Source organism: Hippocampus guttulatus, chromosome 2, assembly GCF_054856545.1.
Source record: "Hippocampus guttulatus isolate MCC_2025c chromosome 2, RoL_Hgut_1.0, whole genome shotgun sequence".
NCBI lineage: Eukaryota > Metazoa > Chordata > Actinopteri > Syngnathiformes > Syngnathidae > Hippocampus > Hippocampus guttulatus.
Genome location: NC_141262.1, coordinates 27036664 through 27064020, shown reverse-complemented (window position 1 = coordinate 27064020; position 27357 = coordinate 27036664). Strand labels below are relative to the sequence as shown.

The 27357-nt window shown below is 45.4% G+C and overlaps 1 protein-coding gene across 7 annotated transcripts in view; it reads right to left on the bottom strand.

The window, feature by feature from the left end:
• nrxn2b (neurexin 2b) overlaps positions 1 to 27357 on the bottom strand; it is a 282388-nt gene that overhangs the window by 238821 nt on the left and 16210 nt on the right. For all 7 annotated transcript variants that reach the window (XM_086105123.1, XM_086105122.1, XM_086105124.1 and 4 more), the window contains exon 2: positions 7154 to 8249. In XM_086105123.1, coding sequence (XP_085961249.1) covers positions 7154 to 7862 — 709 coding nt within the window. In that variant the 5' untranslated portion in view covers positions 7863 to 8249. The remainder of the gene's footprint in view (positions 1 to 7153; positions 8250 to 27357) is intronic.

Below are 27357 nucleotides of genomic sequence, written 5' to 3'. Positions count from 1 at the left end.
TCGATCAGGCCCGCGGGATGATTTAAAAATGAAAAAATGCATAAAAGACACGGAATTAATCTTTTTAATAAGATGCAACTCATGTATTATCCGCTAGGGGCACACTGTTTTCTCTTTCGTTTGTAAAGTGTAGGCGGGGGTTACATTTAGATTTCATATGCACATGAGTAAATGGTTTGAAAAATCCTTTCTTTATAAATCTCGTTTAATCTTAAAATACATGACTATATTTTTAAATACTAATTGTTCAAGTTTTGTGCCCTTGTACAATCAGTGGGATCAGTTGCACTGCATATATGTGAATGATAAAAGTAAATTTAAACATTGGTCGAAGGAAATCTAAGGTGTTTTATGAAATGTTAGTTCAATGAAATGGAGGTACATTTCAACATTTTCCTCATGTTCTTGTGCTTCACTATATCAAAACAAAGGAAAGACATGATATTTTGGTTATTTATAGCAGAGTATGGTATAATTTTAATGGTCCGGCCCCCTTGACATCAACCGAGGCCGTATGCGGCCCACAATATGAAATGAGTTTGACACCCCTGGTATAATGCTATCATGTTTTAGCCACCAAAGCCTTGAGCGCAGTCTCTAAATGGGCTTGTGATCGTCTGTCTCCTCTAAGTATCTAACACAGAGGCTAAGGCCGGGCAAACGGCCTTAGCCTCTGCGTTAATTTTTTTAATGTACTTTTTTTTTTTTTTTAATGCTGCATAAGTTAAAATGCACGCGCTTTAATCCAGCAGTGAAGATATCACGCTCGAGTGTGTGCGCATCATTTCCAAAATTGAACTAATTGTGTTTGTCTTTCTGTATTTGCTTGTTTATGCACTCGTTTAGTTCCAGATTGTGCTGCAAGGAGAAGCAACGGCATCGGCTGCCACATTTCACGCCAGGCCTCTCGGAGCCACTCAGGAGCCCAGACTGTTATTTCCACCTCAGTGGTATTCTACCTGATTGCTGGCCCGCTTGCTTCCCTGCTGCCTGCCACCTGTGTGCTGCCATGCCACACACACACGCACGCATACACACAAATATTCCGGAAGTTACAAGGCCGTAGCGTAAACACTCCCATCTTTAGCGCTGACGTGTTAAGGATGAGGGTTTGGTCTCCCGTGTATCACATTAAGTTGAAGTTTGTTTTCGTGCGACACGTGTTGCAGATAGCAATTCGTTCCCGGACTTAGTTCAACATTAACACCCTTGTGGAAGAGGATAACAGGATAATGCCAAGGTTGATCCTCCGCGAGCGGCTTTGTGGGTGTGGGATTTGTGTGTTATTGTCATGAAAAGCATCACAGTGGATTTAGTTTCGGCCGCTTCACCGGGACCAAATAGCAAAGTTAAACACGGTCGCATCACAACCACACTGAGCATTAAGACGAGTACTGTTCACGAAGCTGAACAAGAGTTCCGTAGGGAGGCGGCTTTGCAAACACGCATCTGAGCCCTTTTTTTTAAAAAAAATGTTAATATATGCTTTTTAGCTCTGAAAAGCCAAAGAGTCGATATTAGTTCACCCGGTCCTACAGCAAGACAACTATCAACGTTAATCAGTCCTCAAAGCTTAATACTGCATGGAGGCGTCAAGACGGCATGCATGGATGATGCGGCTCCGAGTCCACCAGGAAAGATAATCCACTACTTGTCTGCACGCTCCCGCCATTCCGCACTTGAAGGGTAATAAGTGGCTCGGCTGGATAGCGATTTCATCACGCACTAGGCCTTCTTGGTTATTGCTTCGGTGCGTGATAGTCAGCGGCGGCCGCCTACAGAAGAACCCGTCGCGGCGGGAATGAAATGACGCCCATTTCGGTTTTCGTGAAATTGAAAGAGGGGTCCAACATTGTTGGCCGGTGGGGAAAACGGGTCAAGGTGACTGCGGGTGAGCGGTGTCATGTTGTCAAAGGCCCCGATAGGTCAGCTCGTTTGACCGGAGGGGCAGTCGCTCCAGTTACAGCATTTTGCAAGCTCGATCACCGTCATTCTCAGATCAGAATTCTTCTCCGTATTCACAAAAAAAAAAAATGTCTCCACTGACATTTTTGGAACATCATTTACCGACATAATGACTGACTTTGTATGACTTTGTTACTGTGACAGAGCTTATTTAATCCATGGCTGCACAACGAGCATTGTTTATTCAAACCGGGAGACGTGCGTGTTGTCTGTCGTTAATGCGCGGCTTAGCATCACATCGGAACAACAGCTGGCAGAGACACCATGAGGAGGAGCAGTGTCCATTGTTAAAGGCAAAAAAAATAAATAAAAACTTGGCACCGGCCCACTTGCATAACAAGATTAACCCGATTTCCGCGTCAGCGGCATTTACAGCAAAATCGTGTCATTCCCAGCATCCGCAATGACCTCGCCTCCCAGACGTATCGCCTGGCAACAAGCCTGAGAAGAAGGTAAAGGCTGACCAGCGTCATCTCAAGCCGACAACCTGTCCTTCTCAGTCCAGTTTGCCCCCCCCCCCCCCAAAAAAAAAATTCTGATGGGGAGACAGTTAATATTTACCTTTCCTGGCCAGGATATGTGACAATGTTTATGCTTATGTGTGATGAATTAATGAAATAATAGGTCACAACAACTTGGCTGCTGTAAAGGGACAGATAAATATTGCGCAAGTACGATTTAGTATTTACAGTATAGTGCTTAAAGTCCCTGTAAAGTGAAAATAAATATCTTCTAAATTTGAAAGCTTCCGGTTGGTGGAATATACAGTGTACATCATAAATTGTCATGAGTCTTTTTCACGCCGCAATGAGGCGCTCCAAAGCACCGTGGCAGTGCAAAGCCCCCGTCGACACTCAGGCTGTCACACTGGACTTTCGCTGACACCCCCTCGCTCTTCCGCCTTCTCTCAGTGATATGCGCACACTTATGGCCAGCAACGAGGCGCTCTATGGTGGCCATGCTGGCACACTGTCGCTGCCACGTCAGACTGTTAGCCTTCCCGCCCCCTCATTCTTCCATGACGTGCACACACATTCATGGCCAACTACAAGGCACTCTAATGCTGCCACACCAGTGGACTATCCAAAGGGAAGATGTATTTTATGAGTGTAGGCACAGAGTAGAAAAATGTCTGAATTCACTTTAGTAAGAGTCTTAAACTATTTTAAGCCCGAGTATAATAGCTGCCCTAAATGAACAGCATTCATAATTAACAAAATTGTTTTTTCAATAAGCCACTCGCATAACCAGCGTGGGATTTGAGTGACAGCAACACAAGCAGGAGGTACTTTGGCAGTCGGTGACTCACTTCCTTTGTAATTTGGTGACTCTGGCGCCGCATTAACTCCATAGGCGGTCCTGTCAGTTGCGAATCAAATTGACTAAATAAACAAATCTGTGATCAGCTTTGACACGGGAACGACAAGATCAGAATGCAAAGTGGGGCGGCAACCAACGCGACCACACGAGCAATACGACTAATCGAGATGAATTACTTGCTTCAGATGTCGTCAAGTTTGACCGTCAAGTGGGTGTCAGGCGCCACGCGAGCCAAGCCACTTGCTCACTCGTCCGCGTGGTGAAGAATGACAGCGGGATTTAATTGCATCTGACGGACGCAGGCCCGGGCGGCCGTGCACTTTGGAGCCAACCGACGTCTCACCTGACAGACGCGAGGGAGGTGCTGGGCTGGAAAACATTCAATTGACACCCTCGCTGGAGGCCACTCGTGTCCTGCACAGCCAGAGTCCTACGCTGCCTGTGCGCGTCAAAAATGTCGTCACATTTCACAGGAAGCAACATCAAGTTAGTAGCCAGTGTTGCCACAGTTATCTTGAAAAAGTAACTGAGCACAATTGTTGTGCCACTAGAAGAGCCATCGCGGATGTGCCCAGCTAACGTGTGATCTGCGACTCGCAGCCAGCCTCTGGAACATCTACAATGATTAAAGATGGAAGCATATGATGATAGGATGCCTCTCACTGTTATATAGTACATACAAGTTTCATCGATGCTATGCTAAGTTGCCTAGCAGATGCTAACAGCACAGTCTTCTTCTTATTAATCGTGCAAGCGCTCTTGGGTCAACGTCGACCTAAGCAATGACGTTTGGACGCTTTACGATGATGTCATGACGTAGCTCCTACTTGGCTCTTGGTGGAAAACCAAACACGTTCTTCGGAAGACCTTGTTAAGTACCAACGAAGCACAGCACTGGCCCTGGTGCCGAACGAACGCCAAGTTTTGTTTTGTTTTTTGGTGGAAATCGGGTATCAGACTCCAATAACGGGGCATTAATCACATCACCACCCGCTCCAATCCGAAATCTCCCCCTTTCCCCTCCATCCGGTTCGGTTGCACTGATCGCCATGATGTATGACTCTGCTTGGCTTATCGTTCGCCGTTTGCCCAAGCCGCGATCTGTCATTGTCCTGACCCAACTATTATGACTGAAAACCAGTCTTGCTTTGGTAAGTACACATTTTGGGACACTTTTACAGCGCATATACCCTAACAACCCGCGGGGCAATCGCAACGCCCCAATGAGAATGTCCCACGCATCACGATCATTTCCACTTGATTTCTTGATGAAGATGGTTTGTATTCCAACGAGCACGCGAGAAAAAGATGAATATTCTGGAGAATTACCCGAAAATATGCAGGGGGAAAGAATGACAGACAGCGCACAGTTTGCACACATTCGTCATCATCGGGTGTCTTAAACCTGCTGTCCACGTGTTAGCCAAAAAGAAGAAATATATCACCGGACGTGGCAGCCCGCCAAGATGACCCAATTTACCACCTTCAACCGAAAAAAAAAAACATCGCTGGGGATAAATTAAGACGGAGCAAATGGTCGCAGCCCTTCTCCGTTTCAAAAGGACAACTGTTTCCTGCAGTCAGTGTAGCACCGCATTGGCATTCCGCTCCCAATTTAGCTTCCAGCCAGCGCACAGCAATCTGACACGGCGCACGCAGACAGGAGGCGAGGAAGACGGAAAAGCGCCCGACATGAGGAGGAGGAAGCAGGCAGACAGGAGTCCACGGCTAGCCGGTAGCGACATCGTTTTCTGCGCTGTAAAGGTTCCCTTGAACCAAATCTATGCTCAGACGTTGACTCAAACGTTGTGCTATAGCAGTGTTTCCCAACCTTTAGTGTCTAAGGCACATATTACACATCGAAAAGAAATTATCACGGCACTCCATTCTGTAAAACGAACAAAACGTGGAGACGGATATCCAGGTTAATTATGTAACTTCTAGTGGAAGAGCAGTTGATTGTTCTGCCTGTTATGATGCATGTTGGCACACACACACACACACACACACACACATGACTTTTTTTCTCACGTCGGAAGTCAGGTATTTTGTCAGTGAACATTTTCTTTGGAATTTAAAAGCAAAGCTGATAAAAGAAAGATAAATAAAGTCACATAGAAATATGTGAAAGTACCTTCACAATGCATTTTTATTGCGCTATCTTACGAGACCGGTCGAAAGTGTGCCGTAGAACTCCTGCCAAAATTACTGTCACGTCACGCCGATACTTTACCCCCATTGCAATTGATTTTAGGGGAGCAAAATCCGTTTCAGAATTTGTCAGCGTGAAACAAATGGGTGGGTCGGGGGAGGTAGATATAAGCGCGGCGGGAGTGGAAAGTGCTGACAGTGGTCAAAGGTAAAAAGAAGAGATAAGTGGAGCGAACACAGCGAGAGCAAGAGAGAAAGAGAGAGCGAGAGCGTCTTGTTGGGAGGTGAAGAAGAGATGGAGAACCCTGATAGCCTTGAGTCGGGTGGGGGCGCAGACCCGGCGAGATGGATGAATGCGCAGCGGAGGCGCAAGCGCACAAGATATGGAAATGGGATGTGTCAGTAAGGGAGGAAGGAGGGGCTCAAAGACATAACCGAGTTTGACAGGAGCTGACAGCACAGGAGCACTTGAAGGCGGCAGTAGCAGCGAAAGAGACAATGGGCCTGCAAAGAAAAGAAATCCGACCATTTTTGATTTCTCTCAAAACGCCGCCATCTGTGCTCTTTCCAAGACTCCTCTCGTCGCATCTATTTAAACAATTCACGAGAGAGGCACGATCAAAATAAGAGGTGCTCGAAGAGAGCGAATCCTTCCGTTGGGCCCTCGATGGCTTTCACCAGAGTTTACCCCTGAGTCGTCCTCGTACTCCGTCTCACCGTCTCACACCAAAGGAAATCAATCGCGTGTGACCTCAATGCAGGATACTTTGGAAAAGCCAATACTTCACATCGCTAGGACCCACCATTTTTCAACAAGATTATTGACGGAGCTCAGTAAAGCAAATTTAACTTTCAGATAGTGTATTATAATTGTCGTATTTTCCGCACGGTAAGGTGCTTCGGAGTATAAGGCGCACATTTCAATGAGTGCCTATGTTAAAACTGTTTTCATATACAGTCAAACCTCGGTTTTCGAACGTCTCTGTTCTCGACCAAATCGGTTTTCCACCAAAAATTTCGAGTTTTTTATGCCTTGGAATACAAACGAAAATCAGTTCTCGATCAAACTGAGCGCACTTGAATGCGCCACTTGACTCCTCTCGCCTTCCTTACACGAGGAAGTGACGCTTCTTCGTGTAGCGTTCCATTGTGAGCAGACGTGTTCAATAAAAAATTTTTTTTTTTTTTAAATGAGCGGGGTTTCGGTTTTCGGACAAATCGGTTTCTGAACAGCCTTCTGGAACGGATTATGGCCAAAAACCGAGGTATAACGGCGCATAGGGCGCACCGCATGATAAGGCGCCTAGAATCGAAGATACAATCGTGGCTGCGGTTGCGCTATGCATCCACTAGATGGAGGTGCGCTAAAAGGAACACAATACAATACTTATTTTTGTAGAGCTTTCACACCCGCTGCAGCTGTAACAAAACACTTTCAAGACCATTTAAAAAACTACGTCCAAGAAGTCCGAATATTGATCCATCGAGGCGCACTGTCGGCTTTTGAGAAGATGGAATGCTTTTAGGTGCGCCTCAGAGTACGGAAAATACGGTCCATTACAATCCAATTGTCAGGTCTCGTCTACTAAGACAGGTCTTGTTTCATATTTAATCACCACTTTCCAACAAATCCCATATGTCGAGTCACAAATTCTAAAACGGAGTCGTTTCTGGAAGAAGAAGGAAGATACATTTCAATGGTAGGTTGGTCCCTTACCTTCCTTGCAGTATTTCCCCTTGAAGCGGGTGTGGGTGCAGTCGCATTGAACCTCTCCGTACTGGACAGAGCAAAAGCCTCCATTGAAGCAGGGATTCTGTTTGGTGCACAGGTACTCCAGGTCGCTGTGGATGCCCTGGCTGTTCAGCAGGGTGGGCGGTGTCTCTCCCAGTTTCAGGTTGGAGATCAAGCCCATGAAGGGGGGTTCATACTTGACTGTGCTGGAGGTGAGTGCGGAGAGGCGTACATCGGGCGGTACGCCGCCCACAAACAGGTCGCTGACCACGGCCATCTCCTTCCGCTTGGACTTGACCTCCGCCACTTTGGTCTCGCCGTCCACCATCAGGAGGGTTTCCCGGTAGTTGCGGGTGAGCAAGATCATGTGCCAGCGGTCGTCGTTGACCCGCGTCTCCAGGTGCGAAACGGCCGGCTCGGCGCAGTGGATGGCAAAGCGCAGCTGGAGGCGTCCGCCGGCGATCAGCAGCTCCAGAAAGTCGCAGTTGCCGCCATCATCCAGGTAGAGGACTAAAGCTTTGCTGATGTTGGTCTTAAGGCTGAAGCTCAACTCGCCGACCGAGCCGGCCTCCCAGCGCCCGTAGCGGGCCCACTGGCCGGGCGCCCCCCCAAACTCCAGCGTCCTCACTCTGGAGAGCAGACCGATGAGGGTCAGCGGCAACAAGGGCCAACACGGGAATCGAAAGCCCCTCATCGTGATAGAAGTTCAGAGGTAGGAGCTTTTTTTTTTTTTTTTTTTTTTTTTGCTGCCGCCAATAGATTTGAAATGTGAGTAACAATTATTCACTCTTGGAGCTACCCGAGAAAAAGCTTAGCAGGGGCCTTTTATTTCCAATTTTCCTAACGACTCAGCAGTTCTTTTTCCAGATCTGCCTGTTCTAATTCTTTGTTCTTATCCTAACTCTCCTCCGCCTCTCCATCAGTTGGTGCCTCTAGGATCCTCTAGGGCAGGACCTTGTGAAGCCACCTGGTCTCTCTCGGGACCAAAGAACTGATTTCAGTGGACAGCCATTCTTCTCAGGAGCAGGACAAATTAGGGAAGTATGAGTCCCATCATGACAGGGGCGAGGCGAGGCAGGATCTGGAAAAGACAGACAAAATATTTTTGTTGAAACAAATGTACCTGCTTTTTTGGGGGGTTGGGGGTTACCAACATTATGAGAACAAAGTTCAGTTGGTGTATATGCAGCAAGTACTGCGAAGTTCAATGATGCAAATGAGGCTCGTTTGGCCTTGGCGGCGGGTCCGCCTGAGCGGAATGTGAATCTTGACATCTACGCGTCGGGTCATTAGTGGCGGCAAACATATGCAAACACACACAGCATTGAATCCAATGGAATTGACGGGAAGGTGCTGCCGACCGAGCGCAAATTTGAATAGATGGACTTGACCCTGAGACTTGGTTCGCTATTCCGTCACTCTTCCCCGAACGTCGCTCCCTGTTCTGCTCTCCTGACAGTGATGGCGTCGGATTAAAAGCGCAGGCGGGCCGGAGAGTGTGTCATCCGCATAATCAACCTCTCCGAGGCGAGATGTTGACAGGGGAAGACGAGGGAGGACCGAGGGTGCTCATCAGCTCTGAGAGGTTGGGAGGCGATATATTGCTACTTTTCTTTGGGCCGTGCTTATTTTAATAAGAAAGAGAAGGCACAATCCTCCGCTTGCGTTTGAAACATGAAGGAGGACGTTTCAAACGGGAATTTGGGGAGTTCGACACTTCGCTTACACAGTGGTACCGCTACTCACAAAATTCATATGGTCTGGAAGAAATTTCTTAACTTGAAAATGTTGTAAGTAGAGACGCGTTTTCCATATAAACGCCCTAATCCGTTCCGAGACCCCCAAATTTCAGACATAAATGTTTCCTAAAGCATCAAAATATGCAACAAATGCATGTTACAATTAGATGATCGCACAATAAATAAGAGTTGTGCATAATGTAAAAAACAAACAAAGAATCAAAATGATGGTCATTTAACTTTTAACTGCGTCCTCGTAGTTTATTTTTTTTTTTGCCCTCGTTAGTTCATGTTCTCTCTCAGAAGTGGTTTTTGCCTGGCGTTTTGTAAACAACTGATCCGAGGACGTTTGCTCTTGTCGGCTTTTAACAATCCTTTGAAAATGTCCAAGGCAAACATCAGCATAGTGAGCGATCGCCTGACTGGTGAACACTTTTTCTGGGTGATTCGCATTGGTGTAAAACTACTTCATGGAGCGCTTCATGGCCCCAGGGGTGAATGACAAGGACGCTGCATAGACACATATCCATATATTCATCGATCTACACACACAGACACGTATGGTAGAGGTCCCTCTTAGCCAATGGGATCCCAGGATGATGCTCGGTATAGCCAATGGCAGAGCAGCTATAAGAATGTTGCGTTCAGGAAAATCGGAGCTGCAATTCGCAGGCCATACGACATTTTTATCTTTAGTATCTTGAAATTTATTTCATAACAAGAGGCATTATTTTCCTGTTGAGGCGTTCCATAACTTTCAAACTTCGTATGAAGAGACATTCGTCAGTAGAGGTCCCACTGTATCCATCTGTAGCAGGGGTGTCAAACTCATTTTTGTGGAGGGCCACTTTGTAGTTACAAATTCATGTTTAATCATCGCATAGTATGATTACTTGTCCACAACAAATTGATGGATTAATAATTTTGAAATCAGTCAACTCTTCGTTTGTTGTTTGTTCACTTATTCTTCAAGTGAGTGTCAACAGGGTCAAAAAATTATGACAAAATCTGAATGTCATTTATTGCACATGACAATTTGACATTTCGGTACAGATTCTAGAAAGGATCGTGCAAGGTGACACACATGATCTGTTATCGCGGGCCACATAAAATGACGCAGCGGGCCAGATCTGGCCCCTGGGCCTTGAGGTTGACACCAGTGATCTAAAGTATCTGAAAATTGAATGGCTGAATCATCTCAATTTTCAATTCAGCGGAATTTTGTCATTTCGATTGGATAGCATGTGCGGCGGGCAGATGGCGTAACGAATGCGTCAGGCATAACAGAGCGATCCAATCTGTTGCTTTCGTCACAGTCCGGTTTTGTTTGCCGAAGAGGCAACCGCGTGACATCCGAAAGCCTTGCGAATCGACGGTTCAAACTGAATATTTAGCTTTCCCATGTCGGGTTGGCGGCAGCGAGCGACTGCCAAAATCCAAGGACACTGAAGAAGCTTAACAAGACCGGAGGCCTCCAGTAACTCGAGCTCTCCCGCTAGTGCTCGTGTGTGCATTTGCCAATGCCTTGATCGCGCTTGCAGCCCTCGTGGAGCTGCGGCAGTTAAAATCAGGCAGTTTAATTCATACATGCATTTCAAATCTCTTCATTTGAGCCAAACTGAAGGATTTCACTCTTTGTTGTGAAAACACAGGCTCCAGACAAAACCGTATCACGTGTTCCGCATCAAAAATGGAAGACGCGGCACAAAGGAAGAAATCCAGTGCGTTGCGTTTTGTTTCATTCCCGTATGCGTCTCAGCTGTTGCCTTATGAAAACAGACAGCTCTCTCACTGGCAGCGCGAGAGGCAAGTCGAGTGAAAGCGCAATCTGCACACCCTGACCCGACTCCTTGTCAAAGTGAAGCTGCGCAATGCCTCAGGATAGCTGCATGGTCATGTGAGCGAGAAGCGACCCATTTCCTCCCACATCAACCCCGTGGGAGACGTTGGCATCGGGATCTTGACGCAACCCCCTTTCACCCACAATGCCCCAACCCCATCACCGGAGGACTTCATGGCGCAAGCTGTCCCATTTCATGTTTTTATATCGTCATTTGTGGCAAAGTTGGACTTGCAGTTGTGCGGCATGAAGAACAGAGTAAATAGCATATGTAGCAGTGCACCGAATACTCAAAAAACGTCCAAGATCCAGATCCTCTTTCAAATAAAATACACGAGTTATACGTCCCTAGCTACCAATTCTACATAACCTGTGTGTGCGTGTATGTGTTTCATTTGCATGTCCTTCCTTTCTGAAGTCTGCAATGGCTTTGAAAAAAAAAAAAAAAAGTCATACTGTAATATTCCAGACAAAGAATAAAGGAAGTCTCGCTCAAACCCGTATTTACATATTCATTCATTTGCACAAACATCAGCGCGTGAGGATTATACGCCGTTAGTGCACACTTACGACCTAACAGAACGCACGCGTGCACACACTCAGACGCCGCATATTCAAGACAGGCAGGAGTCATTAATCCGATCCTGTAAGAAGCTCGGCGGGGTAGCGTACGACAGCATGAGGCCGCTGCTGCCGCGCGCTAATTAACTAGAGACTCGCGCCGAGAAACTTTTAATATTCAGCATGGGCAACATGCAACAAACAGATGTGGTGGCATGCAAATGGAGGGAGAAGGAGTGCCACTTCGTCATGACAACCAGACGAGGATGATTTCAGGTTCATTGGATGGCAAGATTTTCCCAGGTTTGACCCAGGAAACTGAAAAACAAAAACAAAAACAAACCCATCCTCCTTGGCGGAGGTAATAAAAAGAATGGGCAAAAATCAAACGGCAAACTCCCTGATGGAGCCCATCCAGATGTGAGCGCTCCTCGGTGCTTTGATGGGCCCTCGTCAGCTCCAAGCCGCCAGTAGAACGGCGGCGCTAACTGCATTTATCCCCGATGAGGAGATGCTAATGAAGCAGATCAAGAGCTTTAGCCTTGCCGTTAGCTGCGCAGATTAATCTCGACTTTCAGCGGGAGTCCTCGTCGCCTCGTCGTTTTGGCTCGGATACTTTGACAAGGTGAATCATCGGGGGGGAATGCGATCGCTGCGCAAGCTGAAATGTAGCTTTTGATGTTTTGACCCCCAAAACTGTTAGAAGCAACTCCCAGTATGGCGCACACAGTTTAGCCCGGCTATTTTTAAAAAATACAGCTCGTGTGTTGGATCTTGGATGCTCGAGACCAGGGCGAGGGAACTCCGGTACCTCGAGAGCTCTGTAGAGGCCTGAAATGATCAGGAAAAGTTGAATCAAGTGTTTTGGAGGAGGGAGGCATCCAAAACAGGCAGGATCTGGCTCTCGAGGAACCGGACTTTCCAAGCCTGCGCTAGACCAAGGACGCGCATGTCCGGTAATCGAGAATCCCGACGCAGCCTCTTTTTGAAGTCTCTTTCTTCCAACACACCAAATTCAAATCATCAGAACTGTTATCAGGCTAGTCAGAGCTCGCTCATGAGCTGATCACTTGAATCGGGGGTGGTGGAGGAGGGAGACATCCAAAACAGGCTGGATAAGGGCCCTTGAGGACCAGACTTGTTCCAGACTCACCTGGAATTGGTGAAAATCGGTTCGATGGAGAGAGACTGTAAAAAAAAATTCCATTCGACAATTTTGGGATAAATTCTTTTTTTTTTAAATCATGAGACATTTATTTTTTATTAGATTTAGCATTAGTTGTTGTTTTTTTAATGTTTGGAGGATTTATTGAGTGCAAGAAAAAAAATACTAAATTGTGTAATAAAGGAGAGTTAACTATAATTCTCAACGACTGTTTGACCTTTCTTCTACCGTCTGCATGTACAGCAATCCCCTAATAAATATTAAAATGAAACTCGAAGGCTCATGTATATTCACTGACAAATACAAAAGAGCACATTTTGTCGCTTGTTTTAATAAACGTAAGATCTAATTTCGGGGGGGGGGGGGTTTCAAAGCAGTTTCCTTTTCATTAATGAAAATGTTTTTCCAAGGTTGGTTTTGCGTTATTTTGTTTTCATTAACGACAACAACAATGCCGCTATGTCGAGAGGGACCATTTCACCAATTGCTGTCGCGCTGCGACACATTCAGTGACGCTTGTCGCCGGAATGTTCAAGTGGCATCCACGGCAGCTGGGGGCAACTGCGGCATGTTTACAGTATGCAACTTTATCTCTCCTGAGTAAGATACTCAACTACTTCCTGTTGAGATGATGTGCATGCGTGAAATGCTTGCTGTGGGCGCCGAGGGAATATGGCCGATTAGGTTTGAGTGCGTGGGTGGCGCTGTGTGTGTGTGCATGCGTGCGTGCCAGCATGCGTGTGGCTGTCCTGGTGCCTGGAGATGTTTTTGGGTAGCAAAGCACAAGGCTCACTGGCCAGGCCTTGAGACTCTCCCTCTTCCAATTAACCAGCCCAGCAGCCTGCAGCTCCGCCGGCCTTATCTGAGAGAGAAAAAGAGGCGAGGGTTTCAGGGGCGACCGAGTGAGACAGCACGCAGGGGAAAAAAAAAAAAAAAAGTCAGAGAAGGCTGACGTAGATAACAAGAAGACGAGCCGACAGAGGGGTAAAGAGAGACAGCGGCTGGCTTGCTCCATATCTTTCAACTCCAAAAAGCTCTTTCTTTCGCTTCATCCTCTCTGCACAAGCATCTGTACAGTAGTAGAAAATCGCCACTGAGGTGAAAAAGTACTTTCATTCCGCAGCTGACTTCAAAATAAAACGCGGGGCTTCAAGTTGCTTCATGCCATCCTCATTTGAAGTTCACCATTGTCTAAACAACAGACAATGACATGTTGTGCAATTCAAAGAACTGTGCCTGAGGAATGAACGCCCAGCTAGCGTCATGCTAACACATCATTGAAAACGGCATCGACAGTCCAACGATTAATTAGCATCAAGAATCTCGTCTTGTAGACCTTTAAGCAACGGATAATAGAACAGAAATGATGGCGTAACAGATGCTAAAATACTCACAGGCATATATTCTTTATCCTCTGTGAAAAAAATACACGGATGTTAGAGGAATCTATGAGCAAAATTGTATCATGTTTAAAGTTTCATTTAATTTGGGCACATCGAAGCGTTTGGGTGCGTATCCAGCACCCCCAAATGCCTGCACACAAAGGCGCCGGCCGTCTGGCCGGGGGACTGTTGAAGTCCACAATTAGCACGTCAATACAGGTGGACAACCACAGGGGGGAAGGCGACACTCGGTCACAAAAGGGGAATGAATAATTCGGGAACAGCGGTTGAGCAACAAAAGACGAGTTGAGAACACCCGTCGCGCCCAGACGACATTGACCATCCGCAAAGTCTACAACATGCTAATTCGATGTAGACCAGCCAGAAAAGGCGCCAATGTACTGGTGGTTCAAGTTGGAAAAACAGGTAACCAATCACTACCGAGGAGCCGGACCGGGGTGCGGCATGCAAACATGGGGGGCAGTGTTTTTTCTTGTATTTTGCATATGTTACAATAAAATGTCGAACTCGCGGTGGCGGGACTGAGAGTGTGATCGCGGAGCAACTAACCGTCGTTCGCTCTCAGAGATCCGCTTCCGCCGATATTGAAGACAATTTTCCTGTGTGCCGAGTCATTTCTTTAACTTTGTCCGAGAAAATCTCTGACAACGGATGATGTGCACGGTCAACAAAATTGGTTGCTACCAAATAATAAAATAAAGGCAACAAGCCTTTTACTAACGTATAGGCACGCAACAATGACAGTATGCAATATAAAAGTAAGAAAGGGAAACAATTTACATCTTCAACCGTGAAGCATTATGGCACAGGTGTCAACCTCAAGGTCCGGGGGCAAAATCTGGCCCGTGAAAGCAAATCACGTGCGTCAACTTCCTTGATCCTTGCTAAAATATGTACCGGAATGTCAAATTGTCACATGGAATAAATAACTTTTGCAATAATTTTGTTACCCTGTTTACACTCACTTGAACAATAAATGAACAAATAACAAATAGTTGGCTGATTTCAAAACTAGTTATCCATCAATTTGTTGTGTGCAAGTAGTAATACGATTTCATGATTTATTCGGTTTCACTGTCGTAGTAACGACAGTGACTTGCGGACTTTCCCGGACTTTCCCTCCGAGGGAAGACTCCAAAGTGGCCCGTGACAAAAATGAGTTTGACACCCCTGCATTATGGGATGAGGTCTTCTACGCCATTTTGTCTGGGGGGGTGAGGGGAGTATCGTCACATACACGCCAGGTCGCATTTTACGCTTATATTTTCAAGTTGGGAATCCTGTCCCGATGTTGAGTTTGTGACAGCTAAAGATGAAAATATTAATCTTGGTTATACGTGCTGTACTGACGACAAAGTGTTATCTAGCTAATATAAAGGCAATTATTGAATTACAAAAGGCCAGCTTTATTTTTAATAAAAACGTTATTACACATGAATGGTAATATGCAATAAAGTAAGCATGCGTGAAGGAGGGTTGCCAGTGTGTGCTGAAAGTAACGGATATAATCACCTGTAATCCGTTGAGTTAATTTGAAATCAAGTAATCAGTCAGAGTTACTACCGGTAACAATATCAAGTGATCAGTCAAGTAACTATGGTCCTTTTAAAAGTAAAAAAAGTCGCAAATGCGGGGCCACCCACGACGTCCGCTTGGAGACGTTGCAGCCATCATCGCAGGGCACTTCCAACAACGTCCATCCGCGAAAGCAAATCGGCTTTTATCTCTTTGATCCTCAAAGGCCCCACCGAAGGCCACGGGAGGTGCCAGCGTCCATTTGCAAAAATCCTCACATTGGAGGATTTGTGACACTTTGCAGCGTCAGCGGAGGCCAAGAAGAATGAGAGCAAACACTGCAAGGGCGGCAAAGAGCAATGACTCAGGGCCTTCATGTTGAACTCAATAACGCAACTTTGCAGCGTCCATTCAGATTTGAGCGGGGAGACGAGACAACCCACACCGCTGCGTGCACCCCGTGAGCAATGTGTTTAATGTCACACACCCCCCCCTCCCCCGGAAGACACCGAGCTCATTACGGGCCTCTCAATTCACTTAGCATCCCTCCAACGGTAGCATATTGATCCGGGCCATGGCTCCTTTTGCATGCAACGCTCGCAATCGCGCTCTTCCTGCTCCTGTGCCTCATCGTCTGCTCCCATGAGGAGGCCACAAGCGAGGAGCGACGTGATGAAACACACAAGCGATGTCTGCCCTCCCTGGAAAAGAATAAAACAATTCGGCTCTCCTTTGGCGGGCGCAGTTCTTAATCCGAGCGAGCGGGAACATGCACGGGCACGGCGGTGCCACTTTGTGACTCACAAGAGGGAAGTAGCACGAACGGGGCTTGAGAAGATGCGAGGTGACACGCAGCTTTGTGTACGCACATACACATATGGACAGCGAGACACAAATAGAGAACTATGAAAAACACCACGTGTACGTGCGTGCATAATGTGCGCATATTTACAAGCCTCCGGGCAGACGTCGTTTGAGAATAAAGAAATAGATTATGCAAGCAAGGCTCACTCTTTCTGGATTCCAAAAAATAAAAATAAAAAATAGGTAATGCAGGAGGAATTCTTTGAGCATCCAACCTGAATGAAGCGTTCCCTCTTTGGGGAGACCAAAAATGGAAAAAAGCTGAACAGACAAAGAATGTAGAAGTTCCATTTGTTGTCAGAGGGTAGGTGGCTTCAAGCGGTCTGCTTTTGTTCTCTGTTTAGTTCGGTCGAGGTAGGACCAAGGTTATTGTAGTTAACGAAAAACTAATAGAATCACGGAAACTAGAAATGGATAAACAAAAAAATTTGCTCACAAAATAAAATAAAAAGAAGAACAGAAGAAAGAAGAAAAATGAAAAGTCACTGAAACTACATTTAATAATTAAACGGTAGTTATATTGGAAATGTTATTTTTTCGTCTTGATATTGGACCTGAGCTTTCGGGATTCGTTTTAAATGCACTTATTTCGATATTGCTCCTACTCTGTACAGGATGCTCAAACAGTGGTTTGAGAATTGTAGCTTAGTTTAAGAGACAACAATTAGTGGCTTTTTTTAACTATATCTCGACAAATACTATCTATCTATATCGATATCGATATCGAGATGGAATGGATCATCCATTTTACAATCCGCTTATCCTCACAAGCATCGTGGGGCTGCTGCAGCTGTCTTCGGGCAGTAGGCGGGGGACACCGTGAACCGGTTGCCAGCCAATCGCAGGGCACAAAGAGACGAACAACCATCCGCGCTCACACTCACACCTAGGGACAATTTCGAGTGTCCAATCAGCCTGCCATGCATGTTTTTGGAACGTGGGAGGAAACTGAAAACCCACACAGGGCCGGGGAGAACATGCAAACTCCATACAGGGAGGCCGGAGCTGGAATGGAACCCGGTACCTTTGCACTGTGAGGACAACGGGCTAACCACAGGTCCACCGGGCCAGCATATCTATCGATCGATCGATCGATAGATAGATAAACTAATACTAAATCTAATTTCAAAAAGTAAAAGTTTGGTTTTGTTAACAAAATTACAAAACTACAAAAAAATGAACAAATCTCCTCCAGCAACAAATTAAAACTATTAAAAAAAAAAAATCAAAACGTAACAGAAAACTAACTATCATGAAAAATCCTAAATTTATGATAACTCTGGCTTGGAGACATTCCGTCCATTTTTGGGGCCGGGAAAAGGTACATTAGAGTCTAATAATTGTGTCGTCGGTGCAATGTGTTGACTGAAAGATAGTCAAATTCTTTGTAGCACGAGGCTAACGCGGCAATATTTTTCCGCTTATGTCAGACAGTTAAAATGTCACATTTGCATGATTTTGTCTTTAGCCCTGGATCCACAGTGCCGGCGTCAAAGTGACTTTAAGTAGCTGGACGCTGATGGATTTCAAGTTACAAGGTGTCGGAGCAGACGGGATTAGAGCCAGCATAACAGACAAAAAAAAAAAAAAACAAGTACGTGCACAAATCAAATGAGCAAAAGCAGCGCACAACAATCAAGAAGGAGCAAAAGCTTTTTTTTGGAGCTGACATGCAATCATATGTTTGAACACACCCGCGCCGAGGTGGATCACGCGTTGGCAAGCATGGCAGCGGGGAACAGTGCACATAATGGAGCGCATGGCCTGTGATGCGAACGGGAAGGCCAAGAGGAACCGAGCGGGGCTGCAACATCCCGTTCAATTTGGAAGCGGCGCCGGCTCAGAGAACAAACACAATGCCTTTCATTTCCGACGCGTGAAGGCCGAGACGGATTCACGGTCTTGGAGCAAGCGGCTCGGGGAGGGATGACTGAAGGAACAGACCCAAAGGCGGTTAAGGCAGGCAGAAGCCATTCATTTACGAATGTGATTGCACTTTAGTTTACATATTTATATGTTCAGATATTAAGATTTGAATGAGGCAAAATGCTTTTTCTCTCAAATATATTGTTATAATCATTTGTTTCAGATGTACTGTAATTATTTTCTGTATAAAAATTTATTTGGTGTTCAAAAAGTATTTTTTCAAACTTGAGTCTTGAAAAAAAGGGGGTCGTCTTATAATCAGGGCCGTCTTATATTCGGGCCAATACGGTAAAATTCGGAAAATTCCAGCTGACAGCCATTTAAAACTTTGAAGCGCTCGCCTCGACCGGAGGTTGATGTGCTGAATGCGAGAAGTGTTGCGGGCATTGAAACCTTGCCGCAACAGGACGCTGCGCCTTCAGCCAGGTCGAAGCTCTGAAATTTGCCACCCCAACCTGGCCCTATCAACTGTATTGAAGAGCAGCTACTTTGCAAACTTTCAACAAGAGTGAAGTGAATTCTTTGGTTCGGAAAAAGAGGAACAATACTGACCATGGAATGGCTCCCAAAGGCAAAGTTCAGTTGTTTATGTTACGTGGCCAACTGGCTCGTTTACAGCAATGCAACGTGATGGTTTCGAGTGAAAACCAACTGGCTGATCGATACATCATGAAAATTGATTGGCTGGCTGGTGAGTGAGAGGCCCTCAAAATAGCCTTGTTGGTGGACAAACACACCACGCATGATCTCTTAGCTAATAGTTGACATCCATCTCCTCGTGTGCATCTCACGTGAATATTTCATGAAGCTCGTTGGCGCTGATTGATGATGCGGTTGCTTTTATCGAGACCTTGTCCCGGGGAGATTGATTCCGCCGTTGCGGTAGCTATTTCAGGTGTAATTGTGTTTTTATGGCAAACGTTTTTTTGTTTTTGTTTTTATTCTCTACCCGCACCCGGAAAGGGTGACGCTCTTATTTCACAATGTTTGTTCGTAGGATGACACAAAAGCTACTTCACGATATCGTAGGCAGGACAAAAGCTTTAGATTAGATTAGGGCGGTCACAAGTACACATCTCGGCGTATTTCCGCTGTCTACAAAGTAAGTGCATTTACTTTATCAGAAGAGCTTCTCTCTTCACGGCTTCCAGTCGACAATGAAAGGACTTGTGAAAAGACGCGAAAAGACTCGGGAAGCCGCGCTCGCCTGAAGAGAGACTATCACTGAGTGAATCCTTTCTTCGCAACAACAGAAGGTCATCGACAATAGCCGAGAGCACACACGTGGCATGCGGCAAGTGGAAAGGAGGGAGAGAGAGAGAGGGCGACGATGACTTTTGCAATCCCAGGTGAATTGGCGGGGAGGGGCGGGGCACCCCCGCTAGGTTTGACTCAAGCAAGTCTTGTCCGATGGGCCGCGGCGAGGTGGGGAGAGGATGAGAGTGTCAGAGCTGGTTAAAAATGTATGGCCTCGCTCTTGGTGGCCCAACAATGAGTGTCCTCATTCCTCGCGTGTCACCTCTGGGAAATTCAAAAGGAGGGCGAAGACAAGGGCGCGGTGCAAAAATGTAAGCAGTTTGGATAGGATGCTAGCTGTTAATTATCGAGGAGAAAAACCCTTTCCAAGGACGAGAAGGCTCTTTCACGGGCACCAAGATTGAGAAAAAAGGTGACGTCAAGGGTGAATTTTATGGGAAAAACTACAAGAGGTTTGCTCACCTATCAGGTAATATAAGCAAATGCTAAGGCTAATGCTAATGATTAATACAGTGAAACTCCTCTACAACGAAATCATGTTTGCAGCCAAAAAAATCACAACAGGGGGTTTTTCACTGTAGCAAATTTGATCTCAGATGTAAACATACACTCACACACACACACACACACACATACACACACACACGTATGTGTACGCTTTATTTTTGTTCCAATAGTGCATTAGTGCAATAGTGCGAGTATGAGTATGAGTAAGTATGAGCATACACTTATTTGACACTTCATATAGCCAGTGTAGAAAGAAAAAAACGGGAAAGAAATTGCAAAATTTCCGATCGGCATTCACTTACATCACTTTCTTACATAATGTCTTTTACTTTGCTTCCTCCATCTCTCATTTTTATTCCTTTTATCCTGTCTTCAAGCGTGAATGCTTTTCTTTTCTTAACTACTTGGTCTGCAAAGGTCCGTTTCGTCGCCATTTTAGCAATGTAACGTTCGTGCTGCGTCTGAAACTAACAATAACAAATACTTCCTGGACTACTGCGCATGTGTAAACCAGTGTGGTGGTTGCCCTTGCCATTTCCGAACGAAGCAGTAGAGGTCGCTGTTGGATTAGACTTCGTTGTAGTGAATCTCGTGGCGAGGCAAGAGCAGATAAAAAGATTTCATATAATGCAACGGGTTTTTTTTCGTTGTATGGGGGACAGGAGACTGGGAATGGTGTTAATGCATGAAGATTTCATTTTCATACTAAAATCACACACACAATATTTGAGGGGCAAAGTGGCAACAAGGCGTTACGGATCCAAATGTTGATATTCCATTGCCCCACACTTCCCGGTGTTGTGTGCCAAAGGCGCCGCTGATTTGGGTGAGGTGAGGGAGAGTTCAGCCAAGCAGAAGTTGATGCGCGTTAGTGCCTCCGACTCCAACACATGGCTCCTTTTCATATTCGTTCATATTCACACACACACACACACACACGATTCCTCACTTCACCGCGTAGCGGTTGCCGCTCTGTGCTAAGCGCGGCCGCTCCTGATTCGGAACCTCGGGAGCGAAGGGAGGACTTCATGAAATGCCGCCCAAAAGGACACGCAAAGCAAGGACTTTGGCGGCCTGTAGGCCTTTGCATTCAGCATTCACGTTGACTCATTATGCAAAGCAATGACTTCATCAAGAGAGGAATCATCTCTTGCGTGTTACACAATTATCAGTGCGACATCTAAATGACTTTCTGCATATCAACATACCGTGTGCTGTGTAACGTGCGCAGGAATTCGTCATTTGGTCAATGAATGTCTACCCGGGAGACGTGTTCCACCAAATCGGAGACTGCGCAATGATGGCTATTCGGACACGAGGAAGCTGCTCTTGAAAAGGCTTTTTGGCACTTCTCCCATATACCGTATTGGCCCGAATATAAGACTGTGTTTTTTGCATTGAAATAAGAAGGCCAAAGTGAACCCCTGTCACGAAGAATAAAATTAAAATAGCGGTAGCACGAAAAATAAAAATAAAAAAATAGCGGTAAGAAAGAAAAGAGAAGAAAATCATAGAAGAGATAACAGAAAATGGAGAAACGTAGCGACAACCTGCAGAAAAGTGGGTAGAAGATCGGCCAGGTTAACCGGCAGCTGAGGAGAAGTTATGATGTAATTTACATTTCAAAAACCAGAAGCCATTCATTTACGAATGTGATTGCACTTTAGTTTACATATTTAAATGTTCAGATATTAAGATTTGAATGAGGCAAAATAGCATGCTTTTTCTCTCAAATATATTGTTGTAATCATTTGTTTCAGATGTAATTATTTTCTGTATAAAAATTAATTTGGTGTTCAAAAAGTCTTTTTTCAAACCTGAGTCTTGAAAAAGAAGGGGTCGTCTTATAATCAGGGCCGTCTTATATTTGGGCCAATACGGTACATACGTAACGTATGTGGGATTTATTTCAAGAGGAGGTGAAAGGGGAACCGTATTGCATTGGCTATGGCTCCTAAAGGGCATTTAGCAGTCCTATACTAACCTCACACTCAATGCAAAAAAAAAAAAAAAAGCGTCATAGCATGGTAAAACAGCGGCGCATCGTCCTCGGATGTATGCCGACGGTTCCGACCCCGATGGCATGGAGGTGATGTCTTGACAGCTCGCAAGTGGTTCTTTGGGGGCAAGGGCTTGGGTCGGAGACAACATCGCTATAATCATCATCTCGGTCCCTCAGCAGAAAAGCAGAGCAAGGCCACGAGCTTGATTTTATTCACTCTGCCCAAAATGTAGATGCCGTTGACGTTCAAGCAAGCTCCATTTGAAGCACTGCCAGCGAACGATTAGTGATGTTGGGGAGGCGCTTCGTCAAGGTTTGACCATTACGGTTTCAAACTGATGGGCTCCCATTCATTATTCAACAGGATATTTCAACAAGGTAACCTGACAGAGTGGAGGAGAGCGATGGGCCACAATGGCATGCACGGGCAGCGCGCCAGAGGCGGGTGTAATGCCGACTAAAACGAACGGCGTGTACTTTTAGAGCGCGCGGGCTGGCAGGATCGAAAATGTCGGGGTCAGCGCTTGTACCTGCAAACGTTTCATTAACCTTTGTCCTCTCAGTGAGCAATGCATTATGCACTTACGCGCCACGTCGGCTCTAATATTAAAAATACAAAAATGTCCTTGTGTCCTCGTACCCCACAACACATCTCACATCATCTTTCCCCACTGAAATGAATGGAAATGACATTAATCTGTTCAAACACATTCTAAATATTGTATTTGATATGTCATAAAATGTAAAAATAATGTATCAATTTTTGCCATGTTTTTGGACTCCGATTCAGTGGACATTGTGCTGCTCTGAAAAGTCTCGGCCACCCGAGGACAGCATAATATTGATCTCAAGAAATACAGACGTGTTTCACACCTGACTCAGTAAAACACGACGACATAGCAATTTTTCGCAAACGACACAGAATTTATGCCTATGAGTGTTGTTATATTGTCTGTCTACATGTTGTTATACCGTTGGTGTTGCAATATCTGTCGCTTAAAGGTTTAGAACCCTAATTGATGCTCTTTGTTAGCACTACTATGGCATTTTGCATTGCTTGTTCATATCAAGCTAAAAAAAAAATTGCGGTTGTTTTAAATACACAACATGTAACTTGTTGTTTTACGTTTAGTTTGACAATCTTCAACCGGGAGTGGCATTTAACAGATCCCAGTCTCTTTTTTTGGAGAAGTGCTCACTCGCTGGCTGACTGCTGCTTGTTGTTGTGAGTCGAATTCACTGCTGTACAGCTCAAATGTTTCCCTCCAACCAAGAAAAAAATAGCAAAAACTCTCAAGTTGTGTGTCTCGTACCTCAAGGCACGACTCTCTGCGGATTAGCACAAGAGGCTAATGCTTCATTTTGCTTGCGCGAGCCAAACTGGATCGTGTTGCACCGGGGGAGCTGTGTTTCTTGTGCCTTGACTCGCTCATGCATGCTCAGTAAACCATCCAAAATATCGCAAATGCTGACTACATTTTCATTCAGCTCCTGTGTTGGATCCAAACAGATTGTGCAGGTGTCGCTCATAAAGTGGCCATCCGAGTGGCTAACAGCCATCCACCCACGATGACATGTAAGACATGTTTGTCCATAAAGTGGAAGCTGAGACGCGAGCATGCCTCACATGGTCTGACATGGAGAATAAAGAGCGTTCCCACAAACGTGAGGTTATTTATTTACGAGGGGAGAGTGGGCAATAAAAACGGAGGAAGTAAATAGGTGCGGCAATAATCCCGCCGCGCGCTGTCAGTAATAGGCATGGCTTTGTGAGTCCCTTGCCTCCCCTACTGGATTACGCACACAAGCGCTCTGACGTCCTCGACCAACAATAGCACAATTTTGAATAATCCCACCCCCTCCCCTTCCCTTTTCCTTCTTTTTTGCCACCGCCATCTGACTAGGTTCTCTTTCACTCCGCTGGTGTGTGATCTCTCGGCTCCTCATGTATTCCATTTTCTGTTCATATGTAAGACTCATTGATGCAGGTCCGTTCCAGTAAGTGGATGCCAGACAAAGCACAAAAAATATATATAAAGTAGCATGAGTGAAGAATCAATGTAATTGCCCAGCTAACAAAAGGTGGGGTTGTGTTTGGCTTTCACGGCGCGTGGGCTCCTGAGGACAATGAAAAAAGCGCTTTCACGTGCTGCTCAACACTTCAACTGTGGCAGGCTGGCACAATGACGTTATTATTGCTGCATTGGACTTATTATGTATTTATTTATTTATTTATTGCTTGTTTTTCAACATGTCGGTTTTTATTTTGTTTTGACTTTTGATTTTTAAATTCAGTCAGGTTTGTATTTTTGTTTTAAATAAGTGAATTATTTGTCGAGTGCAAGATTTTTAAAAAAGGTTCCTAATTATTGTACAATAAAATAAAATACAATTCTCAGATGACTGTGTGTCCTTCCTTCTTCTGTACAGATCAACAAAAACACCAAAATGAACCCCGAAAGCTTGTGTTCGACCTACGGACATCTTTGCTAGAACAATTATTATGGTTAGTTTGATAAATGTAATTTTGTCGTTTCAGTTTGTTTGAAAATTTGTTTTAACGAAACTGTTTTTTAAAGTTTATTTGCGTGATTTCGTGAATTTTCGTCAACCTTATTAATTATTAACCTTGCTTTGAAACATTCGCAACGCTTGTTAGCGTTAGCAAAGACTAGCTAAAGTAGAAGTGCGTATTTGACAGCACATTTCAGGATGTACTTTTTAAAAAAAAATAATAATAATTGACTTCAAAACTGCTTTGCTTTCGTTCAAGGAGCGGCAAGCGATACAATACGATCTTTATTTTGATCGCACTTTCACAAGAGCCGCAGTCCTAGCAAAGCGCTTTGCGGAACATATCACACCAAATAAGACAACGGTTGTTTTACAGATATGACAGAAAGCATTTGTTCATGTCAAAATCTCACACAAATGATGCCTTCATTTGTATTCCAAGGCAGAGTGTTCACTTTGGAGGTTCCTCATCTTTGCGTCACACCACAGCCAGAGGAAGATTGAACAATATTCATGCGGGCTCGCGGCGAGCACCGACCACATGGTAATGGAAACTCAGAATCCGGGAGATGAGTCCGATTGAACCGTTTGCGCCACTCAAGGATTAGTTAGCTAAAAATACAAACACGCCGGCGAGGAAAAGCAACACATCACTTGCCAAAAGTCCGCCCACCTGCCCTCCCATAACATGAAAAACACGGCCCCCCTGCCAAACAGCGCACGGTAGCGTGAAACTCAACAGGGAGAATGTTCGGCAAGATAATACGGCAGAGCGCGAGGAGCCGGCCCCCCGAGGTGCCACTCATCTCCATGCCGGAAGGCGGGGGGGGGGGGGGGTTGATAAGGAGAGGCCCCGGGGCCCGCTGACCCCACATGTGCCGCCTGATCCCGGGCCGAGTGCGGGCGAACGTCATCTTGTCATGAATTATTCCCGCGTCCGGGCCTCCCAGAGTAGCTGAGGCAGAGTTAAGGGGCTTTGACTGATAAAGCCTTTGATCCCACAACAGTCACGCACTCTATGATCAGAGTTTGCCTGAGACACGCTCCGCCGCAGCTCTCCCGGCACGCTCTCGCCCGGGGATTCTTAGCCAGATCCATACCTGGCTTTGAGTGGAAGCCACGTTTGCAGCCATCCTTGCGTTCTTTTTCAAACACGAGCAAACGAAGTCGCCGCTTTGTGTCAACAAAAGAAGAACTTCTCAAGGATGCTCAGCAAGGAACAGCGTCGGTCGGATCTTTGTCACCGGAGATATTCTAACGTGTCTTGCGTATATCCGGCGGATGGATTCTCGAGGCTCCATTTTCATAGACAATGCATCCGCAGCATAGTGTCAATGCCGCCGGATCTTGATTTTCGTATCAGCGCAAGGCTCACTGCGCGTGTTTGCCAGGTGCCGCCCAGCTGGGGGGTGGGGGGGTCAAACTATTTATTCCGAGGGCCGAAAAAAAAACTTGGTTTGAAAAAAAAACAAACAAAAAAACAATCTACCAAGCAATTTAACATTGATTCTAAATTGTAGTGACTTAAAAAAATTATTTGAAAGATTTCTGTTAAAGATGCTCAGCAAATTTTAGGGTGGTCCGCAGCCACGACCGAAAATCCGCCCGTGAATCATGTCGATCTCCAACGATCAGGATCAAAACTGAAAAGCTTTATTCACCTCAATGAAGAGAATTTGTGTTACTATTTTCGTTGTCAGTAGTCTTTCATTGCATCTTTGAATATCGTGAACATACTTGCGTAACCGCATCTTTTTTTATTTTTTTGAAGAAAAAAGGGAAAAAATTGGTGATGGGCTCCTATTTTAAATATATACAGTGGGCTGTTTAAAAAAATAATAATAATAGAAAAATAAAGGAAAAAAAGAAAAACAATCGAAAGTGGGCTGCAAATGGCCCTCTGGCCGTAGTTTGGACATCCCTGTCGTCGTCAAAGAGATATGCCTGGCGGAGTGACAGAAAGTTGATTTAAAGCTTACACCTGGTCAGACCAAGTAAAAGTGGCTGCTCGAGCTCAACATATTTCATTGATAGAAATTTGATTTCTATTTTAGAAATACCCCCAATGCGAGGCACAGTGGGGGTGCACACAAACGATCAGGGTTGATGGGACTGCCCACTTCAATGGTGCAGATGTGCTTCTGGCATGTTGAGACGCTCGTGCACAACCAAAAGGAAATGAAAGGAGCTGCTTTGATTGCCCACGACTGAAGTCGGCTGTGACCACTCCCACAGCAGTGTAGCCCTCCCTCTCACAGATCCACCGGCATTCATGCCGGTCACAGAAATAGAGCCCTGAACTGAAAAACAATGAACATGTCCAACATTATCTTTGCTGATTTTTTTTGGCCGGAAGGGAAATGATTTCGGAACAATGGCTGCCTGACTGTAATTTGCATTTATTAGCTGTACTGTAATTAAAATGTGTTTGTCAAGAACGCAACTAACTATAACCGAAGGCAATAAAAGAACACACAAAACCATTCTGAAACGATAACAGAGACAAGTGGTCTTTGTCCATATTTGTTCGTTGTCATCGACGCCGCAATGCAGAAGTACGCCGCAACAATGTTACAGTGCAAACTACACCAGCCTTGAACTTGCCTGTGGCATTGATGAATTGCCTTGCATTAATTGACTTCATCATCGACACAAAAGGTTTGGCCACACATGCACGGAAAATGATGGTCTACATTTTGCAGATGAGAAAGGGTCAATTACAGTGTAATGCAGCATCACTGTGGAGTTATTATGTTTATATTGCCGGCGATAAGTCAGGGGTGATGCTGTCAGTTTTTACGACTCCATGCCCAGCAGTAGTAGCAAAGCGGTAATAAAACCTGCCCTTCTTTTCCGAGTGTCTTTCTCCCCGCGCGGGGGGGGCAGAAACAGAAAG